A 24,831-nucleotide genomic window follows, 5' to 3' on the forward strand; every position below is an offset into this window, starting at 1 on the left:
CATGATTACATTAGAAGTGGCTTATGTCAGTGTTACTTTAGTCCTGAGAGGTCAGGTTACACATGTCTGGACAGTTTGTAGTGATGTAGGTTTTTTATGTTGTCATGTAGGAGTTTCTACTCAACATAAATAGTGGAATAGTATGTGGCCTTTATGCACATGATTGGTGGCCATTGTATTGAAGGTGTTGGTATGCTGCCTGTGGGTGTATCCTGTGTGCAAAGTAGGCCCCTATTGCTGGACATAACTTTGTTGTCTATGTGTCAATGAGTAAGATAAGTCAGTCCAGAAACTCTATCTAAAGTTTTTTTTTAAAGACTTTTGATAGATGTTTTACTGACGTGGTATGTAATTTTATGAGCCTCACTATTTGAGTATGCCATATGTAGTTATTTCATCCGAGGTATTTGGCATTGTAAATGTTATGGACAGAATCACATGTTATGTGATTGCAAAGCAACATGCTGTGTTGTAGTTGAAGTGAGATGAGTTTACTTTCGTGTAACATGATTACTGGTAATGGACTGGGCAAGTGTGGATTAGGATTAGGCATGATATTGTGATGTCAGTTAACAGCATTTGCGAAGGATGATTTGTTGATACACAGTGAGGTATAGGGGGATCCTCTTGTGCATGAATGGTTTGTGTTACAACTGAATTGATGGGATGGTAATGTAGTGATCAGATGGTTGGCTTATGTTGTTGGTGAGACGGTGGTCACATAGGTTTGTTGGAAGTATTTAGTTGTAACATGAAGTAGGCTTTAAATGGTTCCTACCTGGGCCTTTCTTATACATATATGTGATGTTACTGTTGTGCATGGTGTAATGGTGTGCATGTTAAAAATGTGATGACCCGCTGTCTATCTGTTTCTCTGCAGCAGCATCAGCAGGTGAAGGAGACTGGGCACAGCAGAGTGGGGAAGCTGCTGGCCACGGGACCCGGAGTGCTGTTACCACCGACTCCGAGGGACCCAGTAGCCCGGAGGGCGAGGGGAGTGCCCCTGGGGAGACAGGTTCAAGTTCATCATCTTCAGAATCCTCCTCCAGTGGACACTCCCTGGTGGTGGCGGAACCATCGGGGACCATCCCAGCACCATCTCTGTCCACCACCCCCCTTTCTATCACCGCCATCCCTGTAACTCCCCACACAGTTGACCATGCCTGCTCACCCAAGAGGGTGGGAGTCTCCTTTGCCATAGGCACCTCTGCCCGAGCCGCAGTCAGCCCGGCTGCCTTCAGTGAGCAGACTATTGTACTTCTGAGGTCCATCTCTGTAGGTCAGTCCACTATCGTGAATGCCATCCATGGACTTGCAACTCGGATACAACAGAGTAATGTGTTCCTGTAGGGCACTCATGGTGCACTGGCTGGCCCTCGAAGATCCTTTCAGGCTCTGGCCTTCACACTGATGGCAGCCAGTCATCCTTTGTCTCCTGTCCCCCTCCACCTCTTTTTTCCCAATCCCAAACCCCTCTTCCCCGACCCAGCCAAATCACACAGACAGACAAGCATGCATCCACCTCAACATCCAAGGGTTGCTCAGACAAACATAAGCTCCACAAAACACACCACTGGCATGCACACAAGCAACATACACCTGCACACACAGCAACAGTCACAACCTACCCTGACACCCCAACCACCCTGAGCATCACTGACAGCACACCTGACACACCTGCAGACACCACACCAACATTCACAGAAGCAGACCCTCAGACATCCACCCCAGTCAAAACACCTGCAGGCACCACAACCACAGACATGCCTACATGCAGCACATCTACCAATACCTGCAGTCACCGCCCCAACAGACAGTCACCTATCCTCAAGTCACCCCCTAGCACGTCCACACCCCTCCTCCCAAGACCCATAAATGCCCTCATACACCCACCCAGCAGACACACACCTCCCACAAACATACCTCACACAAACATGCACCTGAGACATCCACACCAACACCTCAGGTAACCCTCTCCCTCCACACCCAATCCCTTTTGCCATGACCGTCCCCGTGTGTCTAAAAAAAGTTTTCCTTTCAGAGTTTTCCCTACTCCTTTCTCACCTCATATTACCCCCTAAACGGTCTGTGTCCCTCCCCAAGTCTGGCCCTTCCACCTCCAAAACCTCCCTGCCCCACCTGCAAATACCATGCCCCTCCCCCTGCCAAGAAGTCAGCCCCTGCACCAAAAACCCAACCCTCCCCTAAACCTAAGACCAAGCCCAACCCCTCCAAGCCAGATCCCAAAGGTCCCCCTCCAAGACCTAAACCGGCCCCCCCACAACCCACCAAATAACCCCTGTGGTACCTGCCTGCCCCATAGATACCTCTACCTGTGGATGTTACGTGGCAGTCAGGAGTCAAGTTCGAGGCACACATCTGTGCACTATGTACATATGGACTGGAGTATGGCCTTTATTGTTGACAATGATTTGAACATTAATAATAATTTCAACCAACTTCTGTATGTGTGTGTGTGTTCTGCTTGGGCTATGTGTGTTGTTTAGGCAGTATATGAGGTTGTGTGCAGTGTTTTTGTCTTAAAGTGGCAGGGTGTGTATTGTGTGATGGACATTTGTGTATTCAGGAGTTTTCATTGTGTTGGTATTGTGTATTGTTTGTTTTGAGATGTGTTTGTTGGTGTGTTGTGTATTTTGACTGTGTGCGTGTTATGTGCATGAAGTGTTAGATACGTGTTCTTTGTAAGTCGATCAGTAAGTAGTATGATTGTGTATTTGTATACATGTTTTTTCTGTTGGTGCTGCCTTGTGATGTATGTGTGATGTGCACCTGGGTAGTCTCCCTGATGGGTCCCTGTCAAGAGATTGGAGATGGTGTGTTTGTGCTGTGGCTGTGACGTGTGGTGTTGTTGTGTGGTACTGTGCGAGTGTGGGCCTGTGCAGTGTTTCGGTGCATACCTGTGTGTGTTTGTGACGTGTGTGTGTGTGGTGGCTGTGGCATGTTTGTTGTGTATAGGTGAGTGTGAGTATGGCTATATGTGAGTGAATGTGCGTGTTAGTGTGCTGTTACATGTGAGTGTCACCCTCACACTCCCTTCCTGAAAGTATGTTGTGTGAGTGTAAAAATTTGACAATCTACAACAGTACTAGGTAAGTGTGGGTACTTACAGTTGCTGTCATTGTCCCAGATTCTGGAGTCATTGGGTGAGGAGGAGCAGCGGGAAGACATGTAGTTTAGGTTCCATTGTGGCTCCGGACAAGTATGGCTTCCTGAAGCTGATTGTCTCATTATATGCAGTTGGTTTCCACCTGGGTTTCCGTGGTGGTGCGATCATGGTGGGAACCTTGGCAGTGTGCAACCTCATAATTATCCGCTGGAAACATGGTCTCTGTCTGCTTGCAGATGGCTACCATTGTCTGTGGCAGCCAGACCGCTGAGGCGGTGACGGCGGTGCTTTCTTTGGCTGTGTTCTGTTGGGAATACCGCCATGGTCATAATTTGGAAGACTTCTCCGCCAGCCTGTTGACGGTACAACCGCCACCACCATCATGGTGGTCCTGAGACTGCCAAACTTGTAATGAGGCCCAATGAGTCAAAGCTTATTGATACTTCAGGCAAAATGGTAGCGGTTCATGCAGCAAACCACTGGAGGGGGACGTCTACAGTAATTTTTTTCCAACTGGCAAAATATAACAGACCAGTGGGTGTTGGACATTATCCAACATGGTTATTGCCTGGAGCTCATAACCACACCTCCAAATATACAACCAGAAAGGCACAAACTCTCTCCGGAACATTTACAATTGTTAAATCAAGAGGTACAGGCTCTTCTTCAAAAAGGATTAATGGAGTTGGTTCCCAATCATCAAAGAGGAAAAGGAGTTTATTCTCTATATTTCCTCATTCCCAAAAAAGATGGATCCCTTCGTCCAATCCTAGATCTCACACCACTGAATCAATACATTCTATTAGAGCATTTTCATATGGTCACTCTACAAGATGTAATACAACTATTTCAGTAAGGAGAATTCAAGTCTGCCCCAAATCTAAAGGATGCTTATTTCCACATCCCAATACATCCAGCACACAGAAAATATCTCAGCTTTGTCATACAAGGCAGACATTACCAGTTCAAAGTTCTCCCATTCGGAGTAATAACTGCACCTTGTGTATTCACAAAATGCCTTGCAGTCATCGCAGCGCATCTACGCAGACAAAGCATCTATGTCTTCCCTTATCTGGACGATTGGCTTATCAAATCCAGATCCCTTCAACAATGTCTCCAACACACAGACAGCTATCTCCTACACCAAATAGGGTTCACCATCAACATACAAAAACACACCTACAACCATCTCAAATACTGTCCTATCTAGGAGCTGTTCTAGACACACTTATTTAGGGTTAGCCTACTCCAATGGAATCAGAATTCAGAATATAACAACTCTGTTAAGTCAAATACTACCCAATCAATGTATTTTAGTACAAACAGTACAGAGAATTCTAGGGATGATGGCATCTTGTATTGCAATACTGCCATATGCACAAATACACATGCTCCTACTGTAGGAGTGTCTGGCGAGTCAATGGTCTCAAGCAAAGGGTCAATTATAAGATCTAGTGTTGATAGACAACCGCACCCACTCTTCTCTGCAATGGTGGAACACACAAAATCTAACACAAAATCTAACAAATGGGGTGGCCGTTTCTAGAACATGTTCCCCAGCTCACTCTCACAGCGGCGCCTCCCTTACAGCTTGGGGAGCCCATCTCCTCAACCTCTCAATACAAGGGACATGGGACAACAAACATCAAGCTTTACACATAAATTACTTGGAGCTTCAGGCAATTCACCTAGCACTCAAAGATTTCCTGATTCACCTCCAGGGCAAGATTGTTCTAGTCTGGACAGACAATACAACAGCTATGTTCTTTTTACAAAAATAGGGGAGGGCACTCTCTACAGTTGTCTGGACTAGCTCAGACAATCTGGCATTTTGCAATTTTACACCGGATTCATCTGTTAGCAAAACACCTCCCAGAGATGGACAACAGTTTTGCCGACCTACTCGGCAGGATGAGGCAATAAGCCCACGAATAGGAACTGTACCCTCAGGTACTACAAAAGTACTTCCATTAGTGGGGATTTCCACACATAGACCTGTTTGCAACAGCAAGCAACACAAAGTGCCCAAGCTCCGACTCCAGGCTCCCATACCCCTTTTCCAAGGGCAATGCTCCATGAATCAATTGATCATCGATATTTGCTTACACTTTTCCAGCCCCCCTTCTTTCCTTTGTGGTGAGGAAACTCAGGCAATCCTCACTTATTCTCATTCCAGTGGCTCCCAAGTGGGCACGTCAACCACGGTTCACAACACTACTCAAACTCTCAGTAGTCCCACATGAGAAGCTTCCCCTACGCCGGACCTTCTCACCCAGAACCATGGAGAGATCAGACAATTAAAATCCCAAGGAATTCAACCTTGCGATTTGGCCCCTGAGGTTATAGAGTTTGGATATTTACTTTACCTCCTGAATGCATGACCATTCTTAAGGAAGCACGCAAACCCACAACCAGAACATGCTACGCCGCTAAATGAAAAAGGTTTGTTAATTATTGTCAGAACAAATAAATTGATCTGTTTAATGTACCTATTCAAGATATTGTTTGCTATTTGTTATACTTGCAAACTTGTGATCTAGCATATTCTTCAATACGGCTTCATTTGGCAGCAATAGCAGCTTTATTTACAAAAAACGCAACATTTGACTACCAGTCATTAAAGCTTTTATGGAAGGTCTTAAAAGAGTGATTCCACCCACAGTGCCTTTAGCACCAACATGGAATCTTAATATTGTATTTACCAGACTCCATTTGAACCTTTACATAAATGTCCAATTCAGTTTCTTTCTTGGAAAGTAGCTTTTTTGGTGGCAATCTCTTCACTAAGACGTGTGAGTGAACTTCAGGCATTAACCTTTTTTCCAGGTACATAAAGATAGTATAGTACTTCGTACTCACCCAAAATTTCTTCCTAAAGTGGCTTCCACTTTTCACTTCAATCAATCAGTTGAGTTATGAGTCTTTTTTCCTCAACCTGATTCCATTGCTGAAAGGACTCTACATACCTTAGATGTTAAAAGAGCATTAATGTACGATATTGATAACACTAAAGACTTTCGTAATACTAAACAACTTTTTTTGGCTTTTTTACCTCCACATAAAGGTAACGCTATATCTAAAGCAGGAATATCAAGATGAATAATCAAGTGTATCCAAACATGCTATATGAAAGCGAAAATAAATTTACCCATACCTCCTACAGCACACTCAACTTGTAAAATAGGTGCATCTATGGCTTTCTTGGGAAACATACCAATTAATGACATCTGCAAAGCAGCCACAAGGTCAAATCCACACACAATTAACAAATATTGTGTGGGTGTATTCACACGGCAACAAGCAAATATTGGACAGGCTGTGCTTTGTACTCTTTTTCAGACAACTGCAACACCCACAGGTTAGCCACCGCTTTAGGGATGGCACTGTTTTATAGTCTATGCAGAGCATGTGTATCTACAGTCACACATGCCATTGAATAGATTATGTTACTTACCCTTTTTAGAATCTGTTTGTGGCATGGAGTGCTGTAGATTCTCATGTACCTGACCACCCTCCTCCCCGGACACCCGTGGCTGTTGCAGTATTCTTTATTACACTTTCCATGCATGGATATCTCTTACTAACACTATAATTATACTCCATTCTCACCCTACTGCCGGAAAACAATCTAACAATGGAGTCGATGCCCATGCGCAGTATCATCGAAAGGAGGGGTTACTTTACCTTGTGACTCTGACAACTTCTTTGAAGAAAAACAACTTGTATACATCTGGACCCAACACTGGATGGCAGAAGTATGCAGAGCATATGACTCTACAGCACCTTATGCCATAAACAGATGCTTACAGGGTAAGTAACATAATCCTTTTTCTGAATTAAGTGTGGTGGATAGATTACTTTTAAGATGTGACATTTGGTTGTATCCGGTAGTGTACATGGAAGAGTACTTGAACTTTCACATGAAGATTATGTAGGAATGAAAGCCTTGAAGAGGAGGATCTGGGACCGGTATTGGTAGCCTGGATTAGACAGGGTAGTGAAGCACTTTGTGAAAGTTTGTGTGGCGTGTGCCATTAGCGACAAGTCCCAGGTCACTGTAGGCAGTCTTGTAGAAGCAGTTCCTATTCCAGATAGATCATGGGCCAAATTAGTTATTGATATAATTGGACCACTCAACTTGGTGAAGGAGAGCTGCAAGTATGGGATAGTACTGATCGATTACTTTTCATATTGGCCTGAGCTGAAATTTGTGAGCTCATGTGAGACTTTTGAGGTTATTCGGTTTCTGCAGGCAGTGTTTATGAGAGAAGGTGCACCTGAGGAAGTCATAATGGACAATGGTGTTCAGTTTGCATCATCTGAATTTGGGTTATTTCTGTCTCAGTGGAGTGTTTAAGGCATACAAAGACATCTTTATATCACCCTCGCAGCAATGGTTTGGTCGAGAGATGTAATAGAGTTATTAAAGAATATTCAGCTCCCCATCGCTAATGGTTTGAATTGGGTGAAGGAAATAAAGAAGTGTTTATGAACAATTCACATCACTCCCAACGCCACTACTGGAGTATCCCCCCTTCATTCTCCCCAGAGGCAGTGAACCTGTGACCAAGTTAACTGGCTCATTGATGGGCGGTACCAGGAAGAAAAGAAATTTAAAGACTTTAAAATTGAAACATGAGACGTCCTTACGAAAGTATACTGATGTGAAAAAACAGAAGGGGTTCATACCTCATCCATCAAACTGGGAGATTGGGTCAAAGTTTTACTTCTGGGTTATGGAGTCAAAGGCTAATCCAGATTTTCCCAACCTAAGAAAGTTGTGTATGCCATGGATTGTGTTATGTTGGAAGATACTAAGTGGTGGAACTAAGCGAGAGTATCACCACAACAAGGCAGTAGCAATGACTATAAGAAGGAGGGCGGTGTGGCCCAAAGTTTAATAATGAATATATTGTGAGGCCATCGCATGTTAGGAGGCCTCCCACAAAGATTCAGGATTATGCAGTATCTAACTAATAGCAATTTTCATTAATTTCCAGTCATTCTATTTACAATTTATTTTTATGATTTTCATTTGTATTACAATTATATGGGGGGAAGATATGTTGGGTTTTATGTTGCTGCGAGAACCAACACGGTTCTCAGAATGTTTTTACTTGAATTGTCGTGTAAATGGGGATTCGGGTAGGAACGATGACTCGGGCAGTTGTCTCTTTCCCCTATACCTGGTTGGTCGTTCCTCCACCATATCATCTCAATAAAAGAAAGTTAACCACCCTGTACCTGCTACCTGGCTCTTCATTTCACTCGCTTCCTCTTTTGTTTTGTTGAAAGTATGCCTCTCAAAAGTGACCTGAAGTGAGACAATCTACATATTTAGTCTTGTCAGTTACCTTATCTAAAATGTTCAGCATAACCAGGTGATCTTGAAGCATCCTACCTAGATAAATCAGATTAGAACTACTGTCAACCCATTTGCCCACATTACCATTGTGGACTGAATGCAAACTGCCACCATAAGCCATTGACTCTCAGGCCTATTAAATTAAATATGTCTTTAATTAAAATAAATGGAAAAAGGCTTTAGTATACCTGACCTTTAAATCTCCTGATAAGCCTGTTGTCAAGGAATCACACCTTTCTCCATGTGAATCTCAGGAATGCAGGCAGGGCTGGGTAGGTGGGCAATGAGTAGCAGTCAAGTGTCTTGCATGCTAAGAGAGGAGAGCATCTTTCATCTGCTATTCTAAGAAGTGTGAAGGTCACTATTTGTTTTAGAAACTTTTATAAAGTACTCAAAATGTGGACTGACAAAGAGGGCAGGTATGCTTTTACATAAACAAACAGCATAAATACAAGGCTTATTGACAAGATCATTTTCCTTGATTCTCTCATGGCTACTGACAAAATTCAGTTTCTAATAGTAATGGGGTGTGACTGGAACTCAACATGAGATCCAAATCTGGAGACAACAGTCAAAGACAGAGTTTTCTGGCATGTCATTATTGAAGATAATGGTCGACTTGCCAACCGTAGAAAAAAAGGTATACTTTTATGTTATGTGTTCATGGTCTAAAAAAGGTACATTTTTATTGTGAATTAATGTCAAACCTAAATGGCTGTCATGGGATTCTGGTCCATCATAGAGAGTGGCATCTCAGATCACTCACCAGTATTTTTGGATTTGGACCTTTGGCATATTACAACTCCTTCAAAAATATGGAGAATTAATACTTTCAAACATAAGCTCACTGAAGACAAACAAAGCTTAATGCTGCACTTTATAATATTCATAGAGAAAAATAAGTGCTCTATATCCTACACTCAAGTTTTATGGGCTATGGGAAAAAACTCTGAGAGTGCAGATGTATGATTCACCCAGAGCAAGACACAAAATAACACAGACTAGAGGAGAAAATATGAGAGCTGACCAAACCGTATTACACCAGAGAAATACCTGACCTATTAATAACCATCCTGTTAATCAAAAGATGTGACTAACACCGCAAATGGTGAAGCATTTCTGGTTATTGTCTCCATATCTAAAATATCAGATGAAGGTAGAAGACTACTGGACGGGGGAAGAAGTTACAGAGCTAGAGCTGATATGCTCATCATTAAATCTGCAAGATGATTGGCACTCAGCTGAATTTTAACACAAACAACTTTATGAGGTTTACAAAGTTGCTGAAGAGATTGGATTCTACGACCCTCAATTTAATAAAGCAATACCTTGCTTTATCCCTAAGTCAAGTAAAGACCACACTTAGTGCTTTAGCTCCCTCCGTCTCTGCTCCTAAATACACACATTCAGATCCTAGCTGAAGTCTTCATGAACCGGACTCCCCAGTCTCATACACAAAACACAGGTTGGATTGGTAATAGGACATTTGCTCTGAAATCATCTGTGCATGTTCCCCAACTTACAATATCAGGTTAGGGATGTTCAAGAGGACATTATAGCAACTATGTTAGAACTGAAAAGGTGGTTGACTGATCAGGATTAAGCTATCATTTAGGTCAACCTCAAACGCAGGTCAGGGTCCTAAATTCATTTAAAAAGTTCAGTGGTTCAACTCAAACTCTACAAACAGGCACCTTTCAGGGTTGTCAACACTCACTGCTCTTATTTTAACAGCAGTTGAACCACTCTGAAAAGCCTCTCTGCTGAAGGAGCTTCTGGGACTTTATCTTTTTAAAGTCTGTGATTAATAGGCATAAGAGTAGAGAGTGAAGTGCTGCCCTTATCTGCATGAACCATTCAGCAGTATTTGGATATACGCTAACTGGTATCAGGTAACTTGCAACCACTAATAGCTAAAACAGCTAAGGACTACATTAGATGTCTGATTCTACACTTCTCCCTTTGGGATGGAGAGAAGGTAATAAAAATAGTGGTGGCTCTCTGGTTCAACTACATATAGGAATGTGACTTCTACCAATCCGTAAAATCATACTTAGAGATATAAAAAACTAAATTAACAAGTTGATATAGCCAGACTGAAACTGAGACTTAAACCATCTGAACTGCATAGTGATACCTAGCATTGCATCCTCAGATTACCAAACCTAAAACTATATCAGTTGGCACACCAACTATCCCAAATGAAATATTTGCCCCATGCCACCACTCTGGGCTGCAATAGAGAGATCCAAAATGGAAAATAAACATGGTTGAAATGTTTTGTACTATAGAGAACCAGAAATATTTAGAAACCAGCCTTATAGCTGCCGCAATGCAAGTGTCATGGAATTCAGCAAATAGGAAATTGAGAGTAAAAGAGTTTCATACATGAGCACACACCGATCTGACTCAAAGCAGGTTTACATACATTGATAAAAATGTTTGAATTGGCCATAATGGTCATGAAAATGTGGTAGAAATACGAATGAGATGTTTGTGGAAGTCAGTCTAAAAACCTTTGCCACTTCAAACCTAGAATATTGTCTTAATGAGTCATGATATTCGTGTTACAGGAAACAAATCCGTTGTACCGGAGACTCTTCTGGTGCTGCTGATTTTCTAGTATTCCTTCAGTTAAGCAGACTTAGGTTATTATTAGGGAATTTGTAAACAGATTATAACTGACATCTATAACTCCCTGTTCCCTGGCCTTTACTTAATACCTATTGAAGATTAATTACACACTACCTGCTACTAACGCCTATCCTTAAGCTATGCGGACATCAATTGCTCTATATCATTGTCCTCTCAAGGTAGCGATATGAGGGATGCAAGAGTTAAATGTAATCATTATAGAGTGCTTCATAAATGGTACTAGTTTTCAGCTAATTAAAAAATTTAGATCTACTAAGTGATACCTGATGGAGATGTTAGGCTGCAAAATGATGCAATCTATTACACCTTTTGGACCTGCACTAAAATTGGAAATAATTGGTGTAGGAGGCTGGACTGGCTTGTAGTGAGTACCAAGGGGTACTTACACCTTGCACCAGGCCCAGGTATCCCTTATTAGTGTATAGGGTATCTAGCAGCTTAGGCTGATAGATAATGGTAGCTTAGCAGAGCAGCTTAGGCTGAACTAGGAGACGAGTGAAGCTCCTACAGTACCACTAGTGTCATATGCACAATATCATAAGAAAACACAATACACAGATATACTAAAAATAAAGGTACTTTATTTTTATGACAATATGCCAAAAGTATCTCAGTGAGTACCCTCAGTATGAGGATAGCAAATATACACAAGATATATGTACACAATACCACAAATATGCAGTATAGTATTAGAAAACAGTGCAAACAATGTATAGTTACAATAGGATGCAATGGGGACACATAGGGATAGGGGCAACACAAACCATATACTCCAAAAGTGGAATGCGAACCACAAATGGACCCCAAACCTATGTGACCTTGTAGAGGGTCACTGGGACTGGAAGAAAACAGTGAGGGTTAGAAAAATAGCCCACCCCAAGACCCTGAAAAGTGAGTGCAAAGTGCACTAAAGTTCCCCAAAGAGCACAGAAGTCGTGATAGGGGAATTCTGCAGGAAAGACACAAATCAGCAATGCAACAACGATGGATTTCCAAACGAGGGTACCTGTGGAACAAGGGGACCAAGTCCAAAAGTCACAAGCAAGTCGGAGATGGGCAGATGCCCAGGAAATGCCAGCTGTGGGTGCAAAGAAGCTGCTACTAGACAGTAGAAGCTGAAGATTCTGCAGGAACGACAAGGGCTAGAAACGTCCCCTTTGGAGGATGGATGCCCCACACCGTGGAGAGTCGTGCAGAAGTGTTTTCCTGAAGAAAGACCACAAACAAGCCTTGCTAGCTGCAAGTCGTGCGGTTAGGGTTTTTGGATGCTGCTGTGGCCCAGGAGGGACCAGGATGTCGCCAATTGCGTCAGGGGACAGAGGAGGCGCCCAGCAGGACGAGGAGCCCTCTCAGAAGCAGGCAGCACCCGCAGAAGTGCCGGAACAGGCACTATGAAGAGGAGTGAAATGGTGCTCACCCAAAGTTACACATAGGAGTCCCACGTCACCGGAGGACAACTCAGGAGGTCGTGCCATGCAGGTTAGAGTGCCGTGGACCCAGGCTTGGCTGTGCACAAAGGATTTCCACCGGAAGTGCACAGAGGCCGGAGTAGCTGCAAAAGATGCGGTTCCCAGCAATGCAGTCTGGCGTGGGGAGGCAAGGACTTACCTCAACCAAACTTGGACTGAAGAGTCACTGGACTGTGGGAGTCACTTGGACAGAGTTGCTGGATTCAAGGGACCTCGCTCGTCGTGCTGAGAGGAGACCCAGGGTACCGGTGATGCAGTTCTTTGGTGCCTGCGGTTGCAGGGGGAAGATTCCGTCGACCCACGGGAGATTTCTTCAGAGCTTCTAGTGCAGAGAGGAGGCAGACTACTCCCACAGCATGCACCACCAGGAAAACAGTCGAGAAGGCGGCAGGATCAGCGTTACAGAGTTGCAGTAGTCGTCTTCGCTACTTTGTTGCAGTTTTGCAGGCTTCCAGCGCGGTCAGCAGTCGATTCCTTGGCAGAAGGTGAAGAGAGAGATGCAGAGGAACTCTGATGAGCTCTTGCATTCGTTATCTAAGGAATTCCCCAAAGCAGAGACCCTAAATAGCCAGAAAAGAGGGTTTGGCTACTTAGGAGAGAAGATAGGCTAGCAACACCTGAAGGAGCCTATCAGAAGGAGTCTCTGACGTCACCTGCTGGCACTGGCCACTCAGAGCAGTCCAGTGTGCCAGCAGCACCTCTGTTTCCAAGATGGCAGAGGTCTGGAGCACACTGGAGGAGCTCTGGGCACCTCCCAGGGGAGGTGCAGGTCAGGGGAGTGGTCACTCCCCTTTCCTTTGTCCAGTTTCGCGCCAGAGCAGGGCTGAGGGGTCCCTGAACCGGTGTAGACTGGCTTATGCAGAAATGGGCACCATCTGTGCCCATGAAAGCATTTCCAGAGGCTGGGGGAGGCTACTCCTCCCCTGCCTGAACAACTTTTTCCAAAGGGAGAGGGTGTAACACCCTCTCTCTGAGGAAGTCCTTTGTTCTGCCTTCCTGGGCCAAGCCTGGCTGGACCCCAGGAGGGCAGAAACCTGTCTGAGGGGTTGGCAGCAGCAGCAGCTGCAGTGAAACCCCTGAAAAGGCAGTTTTGCAGTCCCCGGGTCTGTGCTACAGACCCGTGGGATCATGGGATTGTACCAACAATGCCAGGATGGCATAGAGGGGGCAATTCCGTGATCTTAGACATGTTGCATGGCCATATTCGGAGTTACCATTGTGAAGCTACACATGGGTAGTGACCTATATGTAGTGCACGCGTGTAATGGTGTCCCCGCACTCACAAAGTCCGGGGAATTGGCCCTGAACAATGTGGGGGCACCTTGGCTAGTGCCAGGGTGCCCAAACACTAAGTAACTTAGCGCCCAACCTTGACCAGGTAAGGGTTAGACATATAGGGGACTTATAAGTTACTTAAGTGCAGTGTAAAATGGCTGTGAAATAACGTGGACGTTATTTCACTCAGGCTGCAGTGGCAGGCCTGTGGAAGAATTGTCAGAGCTCCCTATGGGTGGCAAAAGAAATGCTGCAGCCCATAGGGATCTCCTGGAACCCCAATACCCTGGGTACCTCAGTACCATATACTAGGGAATTATAGGGGTGTTCCAGTATGCCAATGTAAATTGGTGAAATTGGTCACTAGCCTGTTAGTGACAATTTGTAAAGAGAGAGCATAACCACTGAGGTTCTGGTTAGCAGAGCCGCAGTGAGACAGTTAGGCATCACACTGGGAACACATACCTATAGGTCACAAACTTATGAGCACTGGGGTCCTGACTAGCAGGGTCCCGTGACACATAACAAACATACTGCAAACATAGGGTTTTCACTATGAGCACTGGGCCCTGGCTAGCAGGATCCCAGTGAGACAGTGAAAACACCCTGACATACACTCACAAACAGGCCAAAAGTGGGGGTAACAAGGCTAGAAAGAGGCTACTTTCTCACAATTGGTCAGAAGTCTGTGGACATTTTAAATCTTTCAGTGAACTGGTATTCTCATCCTCAGTCATACTAGCTATCTTACAGGAGTAGCTAACTTACAGGACACTGACGATATTTACGGGACAACCTTACACTGGCACAGTAGGCTAGCAACTTTGCTAATCATGACAAAAATCTGTATATTACACCACTGGTGATCAGACAAAACTTCTGCCTCCTGCACTCCATGAATGAAAATATTTCTAATTCCTAATATCCTCATATAAACCATATATATATATATATATATATATATATATACATATATACATATATATTTAATCTGGTGACGGTCACCACTAGGTCAGTATATTTAGGACCATGTTTCCATTGAAAAAGTGTTTTTTGACTTGCCTTTATCTTTGGCACCATTTCACAAATCTTCACCAAATTTTCCCCGAAAAGTGACCAAGTGATTATTGATGCACATGGCAAGTTTTGGGGTGATCTTTCAAGCCAGGGCAGAGAAAAAGGGGGGAGTCAAAGAAGTTGTGTTTCCCATGTTAATTTCTATAGGACCTTTGAACATGACTAGAGCCCGAACCACTTAATAGAATTACACCAAATTTGGCAGAAAGCTAGCTTTCGGTAGGCAGATTACATTTGCACTCATTTGGTTTAAATCCATTCAGTAGTTTTGGAGATATTAAAGGGAAAATACATTTATATCTACGGACACGGATCCTTCGCAATTTATTCACGATTAATGACAAGCTTGTGCAGGGAAATGCACAGCTCTGATTGGCTTCCAACACCAGAAAGTGTTGGCAACCATCTTGGGACTCCACTTCAGCCAAGTCCCAAAAAAACGCAAAAACAAAGAAAAAGGAGCCAGGGTAAAGACACCCTGACTCCTTAGCTCCGGTGGTGGGGTCCCAGAGAGACCGCGTAGGGTGTAAAAAAGCATGTTTTAAACATTTTTTGCCACAAAAATATTTTCAAATTTGCAACAAAAAATAAAAATAAAAATCAAGTGCGGGCTCTTGCGCTTGTTTTTTAATAAATCCCTGGGTGGGCCAGGTCCCGGGGGCATTGTTATTTTTAAATGTGGGATCCCCCCCATCTCAAGGGACCACCACTTCCCTGGAGCTCATTACAAATTAAATGCAGGGGGCTGTCTATCTACCACCCCTCTGCAGCCCTGAGGACTCCCACCTCCCTGGTGCTAAAGAGATAATGTGTGCAGTGGGCCACCCGGCCCCCCACAGACCCAGGGGACCGCCGCCTTCCCAGGGAAGAATTTGTAAATAAATGCAGAGGGGGGCATCTGCCCTCCACCCTGCAGCCCCAAAGAATGCCACCTCCCCGAGGCACTAAAGAAATCTGATGCGAGGGGTGCCAACATCCCCCTCCTGCAACCCCAGGGACCACCACCTGCCCAGGGCACTAAACTCATGTGGTGCGGGGGACCCGCCTGCCCCCCACAGCCCCAGGGATGTCCACCTCCCTGGGGCCATAATAAAAAAGTGAAGAGAGTCTGTTTAAGACCCCAAAGCCCCAGGGACCATCACCTTCCCGGGGCTGCTTCATGCTGAGGGGGGCAGTGCATCCCCCCCATGTGGAGCGATACATGGCCCTGGAGACCGCCACCCCCCTAGGGCTCGCTCCTTCTATGTCCCACGGTGCCCACCCTGAGACAAATCTGTTTGCTTTTGCTTGGTGGGAGCTGACCGTCCCCACCAAGCAAAAGCAAACAAACTCTGGTTTCTGACTGCAAGAGTTGTCAAAAAGCTCCCACTGTCAGAAAGCAGAGTTTTCATCTGTCTTCCCTGAATCAAATATGCATGCAGGGAAGACAGATGAAAACATTGCTCCCACAAGCAGGGAGCTGCTATTAAAAGCAGTCAGGAGCCAGATAAGATCACGGGGGTGGTTTGAGGCTTCTCTGTGGTCCTGTTATATATATATATATTCTCTCTCTCTCTTTCTCTCGGAAGAGAGAAGGAGAAAGATTGGTATTGCAATATTCTCTCAACTCTTTAGCATTGGTGGTGCCTGGTGCAACAATGTTTGTTGGTGGCCCCAATGACCACCCACACCCTGATTCCCTCACCACCACCCCTCAAGTCTCCATAACCATCTTCTCTCACATGTTTTTAATTCGTTTTATAGCACCACTCATACCATTGTAGAGATTCAGAGCACTTTACATCACACACATTACACAGAGACAATCATCACATATGTGTGAATCAGTGTATAGGAAATGTTACATAAGGCAGAGGTCTACAGAGTGTAGGAGTCACATACCATCCATATTGGTAGGCAGTATAGTTTAAGAGTTCTTGGTCTGGAGAAGAACAAACTCAAAATTTAAAATGTGGGGTTTGGTCTGGAGAAGAACAAACTCAAAATTTAAAATGTGGGGTTGAGGGTTCTATTTAATAACAAGATTTGATGTCTACCCATATGAACCCTTTTTGCAGCTTTAGGATAATGAAAGACGGGGAAGAATCATAAAACTCCAATGACAGCTCTTTAATGACAGGTGAAGGCTCTCTCTTCTGTATTTGGATTTTAACTTATAAACTGCAATTAACAAAACAAAACTCTCCGGCAAAAGCAGTAATCCACTGATCTATTTGAATTTGTGCCAGTACAATGATTTCACACAGAAATGTGAGGAAAATTTGTTTTTTTAGCTAAATTTCAGGTTTCTAGGTGATTCTGTGTAGGCAAAACCCTGGGGGATCCACGCAAGTCACACCTCCCTGGACTCCCTTGGGTGTCTAGTTTTCAGAAATGTCTGGGTTTGGTAGGTTTCCTTCAATGGCTGCTGAGCCCGGGACCTAAACCGCAGGTGTCCCCCTTGCACAAACAGGTAACTTTGTGATAAATAATTTTGATGACACCACAATACGTTTTGGGCCCTTCCCTGTCACAGGAACTAGGCCTAGCCACACAACTGAGGAACAAGTTTTATCGGGAGACTTTGGAAAATGCGTACTGGATGGACGAACGTTTGTGGCTCCACTCAGATTCAAGAACTTTCCATCACAGAAGCGTGAGGAAAGGGATTCTGAGTAGCAGAACCCGGTGAGAGCCACACAAGTCACCTCATCCCAAATTATAGTTTTCAGAAATGTACAGGTTTGCTAGGTTTCCCTAGGTGTCTGCTGAGCTGGAATCCAAAATCCACAGCTAGGCACTTTGCAATAAACGTGTCTATTTTCAGTGGAAAAATGTGATGTGTCCATGCTGTGTTTTAGGGTGTTTCCTGTTGCAGGCACTAGGTCTACTCACACAAGTGAGGTACCATTTTTATTGGGAGACTTAGTGGAACTATAGCAGAACAAGTGTTATAGACAATTGCCTTTCTATGCATCTGCACCTTCCAAATGTAGTACAGTGTGTAAGAAAGAAGTCATTTTGAGAAATGCCCTTAAATTCACATTAGCATAGGTACCCCCAAATTCAGAAATGTGCTAACGACCTCTGCTTCTAAACTCCATATGTTGTGCCCATTTTGGAAATACATAGGTTTCCTTGATACCTATTTTTCACTCTTTATATTTCATCAAATTAATTGCTGTATACCCGGTACACAATGAAAACTCATGCAAGGTGCAACTCAATTATTGGCTGTGGATGCCTTGGGTTCTTGGTGAACCCACAAGCCCAATATATTCCTGCAACCAGAAGCGTCCAGCGAACGTAGCAGTATATTGCTTTTGAAAATCTGCCATGGCTGGAAAAAGTTACAGATGAAAAAGTAGACAGAAATGTCTGGTTTTTCAACTCAATTTCAATATTTTTTTTAATTTCAACTGGTCCTTTCTATAGAACAACCTTGAAGAATCTACACAAATTACCCCTTGCTGAATTCAGAATCTTGTCTACTTTTCCAAAATGTATAGTTTTCCAGGCTCCACTATTGGTTTCACACCCATTTCTGTCACTAACTGGAAGGAAGTTGAAAACACAAAAAATAGGAAAAATGTGATATGTCCCAGTAAAATGCAAAAACTGTGTTAAGATTTGGTTTTCTGATTCTAGCCTGTCTGTTCCTGAAAACTGGAAAGATGGTTATTTTAGCATCACAAACCCTTTGTTGATTCCATTTTCAGGGAAAAACAGATGCTTTTGTCTGCAGCACTTTTTTCCCATTTCCCCCCCAAAAAAACACATTTTAGCTATATTTTGTTTAATATCTTTGTCCCTACCAGGGGAATCCAAAAATCCTGGGTACCTTTAGAATCCCTAGGATGTTTGACGGATAGCTTATGTGGCAAAAACGTTATGGGGACCTCAGAGCGAACTGCCCCAAATAGCCAGAAAAAAAGTTTAGCACAGGAGAGGGAAAAGGCTTACCAGTGAAGGGGTTAAACAAGATTCCAAAACTGAAACACATCATATAGTGAGCCCAGATGACAAGGTAGCTTTCAATACTATAGATACTAGTGCATGACCTGCGTTAGCAGTTTTCTCTTGAACTATAAAGTACTATAGTAAAAGACAGAAAACGTTGAATGACAGAAAGGAGGTAGACAGTGCAGAAAAGGAGAGAAGGAAAAAGCTATAGATAGCGTCATGAACGGATAAACATATAACCTTTACTTTTGTAGTCATTTAAAATAGCATCTTTTGTTAGCTTTTGTTTCATTCAAGTCCAACTTGGAGTTTTATAGAATCTCTCAAACTATGAGAGCTGTGAATATGAAGCCAACCCTAAAAAAAAAAAAAAAAGGTCACGCAACGGGAAGGTATTTAAGGCGTCTTTATAATTTGATTAGTTTGGATTTTAGCAGGTTACAATGTTCCAAGCTAGGAAATGGAGGTTCTGGAACCAGTATCCAACACTGGAGAGGGTAACATGTTGAGAAACGCAGTTTTGTAATAAATGTTGCTTGTATTGGTACATATGCTTTTACATGCATTACCAACACTTTACCAATGTCTTCTCCCAGTTGGAATCATTCTGGAAGCAGTTGGAGAAAGTACATCAGTTTCTATTGGAGGATACAAAGTGCACAAGTGAAGAAGCTAGAAAGATAATGATTGATGTCACTGAAAATATGATTGCTGCTGAACATCTGTTGACTGAATCCCAGGATCTACAATCAATGGTAAGCATGAAACAACAAACATAGCATTGACTACCTTATGGCTGTTTGAAGATATTTTATGTGATAAGAGCCAGTTGCCAAAAGGAAAGAACATACAAGTACCTCGTCCCCTTCACGGTTCTCCTGGTGATCGTAAGTGACTTACAGTGCTCCCCTAAGCTACCTAATAGCAGCGGTACCCCTTGTGTGCACCATGACTGGAGTTACCGTGTCTGTTATTACCATGGCCTTCCAGTGAACTTCTAGAGTTCATCTTCAAGTGTAGTGGCTCTCCCTATATACACATTAGTGCCATTGTGGCCATGCTAGTGCCCTTCTCCATTGGTATCGTCAGGGACTGCACACTTGCTATCATCTCTAGTTCATAATTGCTTAAGAATTAGTACCCATTAGTTCTAGGATTTTTACTCAAGTAGTTCTCGGAGCTGAACAACTATTGCCATGCAGTGTCGGGTAATCAGGGTAAATTGCGTTGTAGCAATGCTCCATGAATGCTGGTACATGCAGTATTAATCCATTTCGGTGGTGAAGCTCCTGGACCATTTGTCATTATTTCAAGATTTTAATTCGTTGGTAGCCTACAAGTAACTGTTGTTATTTCACTGCCAGTTCATGACAGTGTTCTCTTACGTGAGTCTTTTAATTTCTGGCTTAAATGCACATAGTCTGTCCAAATTCGATTAATATGTTATGCCATTATTGTTTACTTTTGCAATGGGTAAAGCCTTCAGTTGTATCATAGTGCATATCAGCCTTAATCTCAGTGTTTTACATTTGCTTCTCTATTTGTTTCTGAACCCTACAGGGCATTTTGGAAATATACTAGGTAGTCAGTCCCCTTACAGACTTTCCTTCTAGGTGTGAACTATACTAGGCCTTGGAAGAATCTGCATGCAGATATTTAAACATTATACTAGCTGTTACGTTCAACTTAGGAAACACAAATGCATAACAAGTATCATATTATTTTTCTTCAAAACGATGAATCAATAAGGAAGACACACTTCTAAGGCATTCAGTGCTTGTTAGCTTGTCAATCCGCTCTGAGAAGGCAACGTTTATACTCTTTGCCCAAACATAGTCTGAATCATTGTTTTAAACGTAATGTACTCATTTTAGTAATATCTTTGGCAGCAGATTCTACTAGCCTTTTCCAAGCACTGCTTTTTTCAGAGCACGTTTGCTAAAGCATTAGACCATGAGAAAATAAGTACAGTCAATCATTATACCAGAATTACAAGCAGCTGCACAAAGAACTGAACCAGTCTGTTTGCCTGCTAAATAAACTGTTGAAAACAGGAATATAGCAAATAGATAGAGAAAGGACACTTCGGTGTTGGAGAGCATGATAGAAGAATAAGGAGAATTGAGGTTTAGCAAAGAGGCCTAGAGTTTGACAAGATCTAACAGAGGCACAACAAGAATTGAGGTTAGATTGAAAAGAGAAGCACAAATGCAAACTCAGGCGAGTCATGAATGCAGATAAACATGTTTGAGAGGAAGCACAAAACAGTGCTATTGTTGAAGCATTGTTTAAAAAGCAACGAGCAGATAAAAGACGTATACACTGAACGGAGAGAGAGAAAGTGAAAGGGAAGATGAGAAAATAAGAGAAGAATTAGCATCAGTATTTTGATTGCATGATTGCAGCAGGAAGATTTTAAGACATGAGCAGTCACTAACATATAATATAAAAATCCATGTTCACAAATTAGTTTTTCTCGACTTACAAATATGTCATATCAATAACTTCCCTACCTAACTTATTCAAAGTTAGAATTAAGTAGGCTTTTGACAGCACAGATATTTTAAGTATTCTGTGTCACTTGCAACATAGCACTTTGCCTATTACAATGTTTACTCTTTTAACATACATGCACATGTGTACAGCTTACCTATTCAAATGTATGTACTATAAAACAGGACCTAACTTTTACAAGACACAGTGACAGATGATTTACCTGGTGCTCAATTCAACATTCCAAACAAGTATCCGCAAAGCCAACAGGTCTCACTATTTTATGAATGCCCACATTATGAAACAGTTATAAACATTACGTTAGTGGACTGATCCAAACCCCACTCGGTGTATGTAATTAACAAAGTCTCAAGCCAATCTTTGAATATGTTTTACCACATAAAGCCTTTAGTTTGAAGGGGACATATCCACAGCCCACTATTTGTTTTTTAAACAAAGAGGTTGGCTTTGACAGACCTAAAATGCAAACACCTAAACTTTCACAATGACTTATGAGAATTAACCTTGAACCATAGACTGTAACACCAAATAAGGCAGCTCCATTCAGAACATTTCTCCTCTACACTTAATATGTGCATTGCTTGCCTCCTTTCTTGTAGGAATTATGGCACCATGGGGCTTGCAAGAGGTTAATAAAACATTTTGTTTTGTGTTTTTGTCTTTCACCATCAGTCCTGCCCCACTGAAAGTGCTGCCACGCTTATATATATATATATATATATATATATATATTTGGTAAATTGAGGTTTTCTAGACTAGTAAAGCTGTTTTTAGCAATGTCCAAAACCCAAAATGTTGAAACAGGGCAACGGTACAGATCTGCTGCTTAAAGCTCAGTAATGGAATCCAGTTGAGAGTTTAATTGTGAACATTAACAAATATTTAACATATAAAGAAGGCCAGTCATATGTCTACCTATGTTCTTGAGATGAGCCAAAGTCCACCTGATCTCTCTATCGAGCACTTACATGCTTCTGTAAACGTGAGCAGTGGAGAAATGTGCCAGTCACACAAAAGTTGTATTGTTTAATTTTCACTTAAAAAAAGTCAAAACCAACAACAGGATGTAAAGGTCTCTATCTGTCACTGATGCTGCATGATTTGTTTTAAAGAACTGAGCAGAACCTACATTAGTACAGTGAATACATGGCCTCTATGAAGTGCCATTTTAAGTTTGTTTTTTCTTTCGATTAATTCTCTGATTTGTTGAATTTGAGCTTTCCATGGAGTTGTGGTACAAAAACACATTGGGCATGGGCAGCAATGGATGTGAGAGTGTGCGAATCAATGTATGAGGGGGGAGAAGAATTGAGGTTTAATCAGCATGAATGTGGGGGAGCAGGGTGAGGCATGATGTGGAGGGGAAGTGATGTGGGGGGGAGCAGCACACTGAGGAGAAAGCAAGACAACATGTACTCCATTGGAGTGCTGAAAGCAAAGAAAACATTAGTTCCCAATGTCAGCAGTGTAGGGATTACAAGTCAACCAGTCAGAAACATGGTAAACCTAAAATGATCTCTGGGCAAGACAAGACATATGCAAGAATATAGGCGAAAGACATCAAATAAGGAGTGGGGAATTGATTTAGACAATACGTCCTCCCAATCATGAGCAAGGTGCTAAACCAAAGTCTACTCTGTTGTATTACAGACTGTTTATCTTTGCTAATAGGGGGCAGCAAGGATGAGGAAGTGCACCTGCTAGAAGACCGGTGGGAAGAGAGGGCTTTCAAAATGCCTCTACACACCATAGCTTCCAAAGTATAAGCCAGGTGTAGACACTGAATCAACAGTAGCAGTGCCAAGCGCCACAGAAACCGCACTTTTGCGTGTGTGCTAGAGGCAGCGCACAGTCGCTAAAAGAGACCGCTTTACCAGTGACGTGGAAAACCAAAACCACCAACCAAACACAACACCTGTGGGAGGGGGAGCTATGGGAGGAAGGATAGGAGCCTTCTTCCAGGAGTGGAGGGAGGCCACTTCAGACAGGTGGATAGTCCACATCATCCAACATGGCTATTGCATAGAATTGGTCAAACAACCACCAGGACGAGGACTGAAGAAAAAAAACCATATTAGAGAAGAAAGTGCCTGTCTATTGCAAGAGTTGAGACAATTGTTGTAGAAAAAGCCAAGAGAGATTGCCCAGGAAGGACAGCAACCAGGCAAACTACTCAACACACTTTCTGATACCTAAACCAGAAGTTCCTTCAACAAGGTCATAAAGACACAGAAGTTCAAAAATGACAATGATGCAAGATGTCATTCTGCAGCTTCAGAAGGGAGATTATATGTTGACCAGAGACTTAAAATATACAAATCTAAACTTCCCAATGAACAACAAGCGCAAACAATTCTTAAGCTTTGTTTAGACAACACACTACTGTTTCAGGGTGCTGCCATTTGGAATAAAATCAGCACCCAGAGTGTTTATGAATTGCTTAGCAGCAGTTGCGGCATACCTGAGAAGGCAAGGAATAAAAGTCTGCCATTATCTACACGACGAGCTGGTAACTACACAAGTGCAGGAGAAGCATACAAAACAGTGAGGACAACACTCCACAGACTGGGGGCCAAGAGAAGCTCTTTCTGGGAGCAAAAATCAACACAGCAGAGGTGAAAGTATGCTTTTGCAAGAAGAGAATAAAGTTGATAACTCAAGAAACTCTCCAATACTGCAGTGCTTTGTCTCTGACAGTGAGGACTGTAGGGAAGATACTGGTAATGATGGCTTCCTGCATACGTCTAACACTATATGCAAGGTTACACATGAGACCAATACAGGAATCAGTCCAGAGCCAGCGGTCACAAACTTCAGGGAGTTGGGAAGATCTAGTGGTCACGCAAAAAGCATAAATTAAAACAGCAACACAATGATGATGCTCTGCCTCAACAAACAAGGAGTAACAAAATCCTTTGCCCTTTTGAGGCTAGCACATGATATCTGAAGATGGGCTATCCAGAGACAAACATAAAGGTGATACACCTACCAGGAAACACAATGTAGAGGTGGACAAGCTGAGTGGACAGGCATCCACCTCTCACCAGTGGGAACTGAATCAGACAGTAATCGAAAAGGTGTTCAGAAGATGGGGGGCACAAGAAATAGACCTTTTCACAACACCAGAAAATGCTAAATGCCAATCCTTTGATTCTAGACATCTACAAAACATTCCCTAGGGAATCCACTGGCGATAGACTAGTCAGGGAGATTTCCTTATGATTTTTCCCCGAGCCCACTGTTACCATTAGTAATCAACAAATGCAGACAGTCGCAGATGACTTCAATTCTCATTGCTCCACCGTGGTTGAGACAGACATGGTTCTGAGATGTGATAGAGATGGCACACAACAATGTACAGAAACTACCAGTGTTAGAAGAATAGCTGTCCAGGCAAGGGGGGAGAT

General features: G+C 43.0%; 1 protein-coding gene across 1 annotated transcript in view; it reads left to right on the plus strand.

Moving 5' to 3' along the window:
• EVC (EvC ciliary complex subunit 1) overlaps window positions 1-24,831 on the plus strand; it is a 436,134-nt gene that overhangs the window by 111,575 nt on the left and 299,728 nt on the right. The window contains exon 8 of the mRNA XM_069203012.1: window positions 19,507-19,665. Within this exon, the coding sequence (XP_069059113.1) occupies window positions 19,507-19,665 (159 nt within the window). The remainder of the gene's footprint in view (window positions 1-19,506; window positions 19,666-24,831) is intronic.

This window comes from Pleurodeles waltl, chromosome 1_2 (genome assembly GCF_031143425.1).
Source record: "Pleurodeles waltl isolate 20211129_DDA chromosome 1_2, aPleWal1.hap1.20221129, whole genome shotgun sequence".
In the NCBI taxonomy this organism is placed as follows: domain Eukaryota; kingdom Metazoa; phylum Chordata; class Amphibia; order Caudata; family Salamandridae; genus Pleurodeles; species Pleurodeles waltl.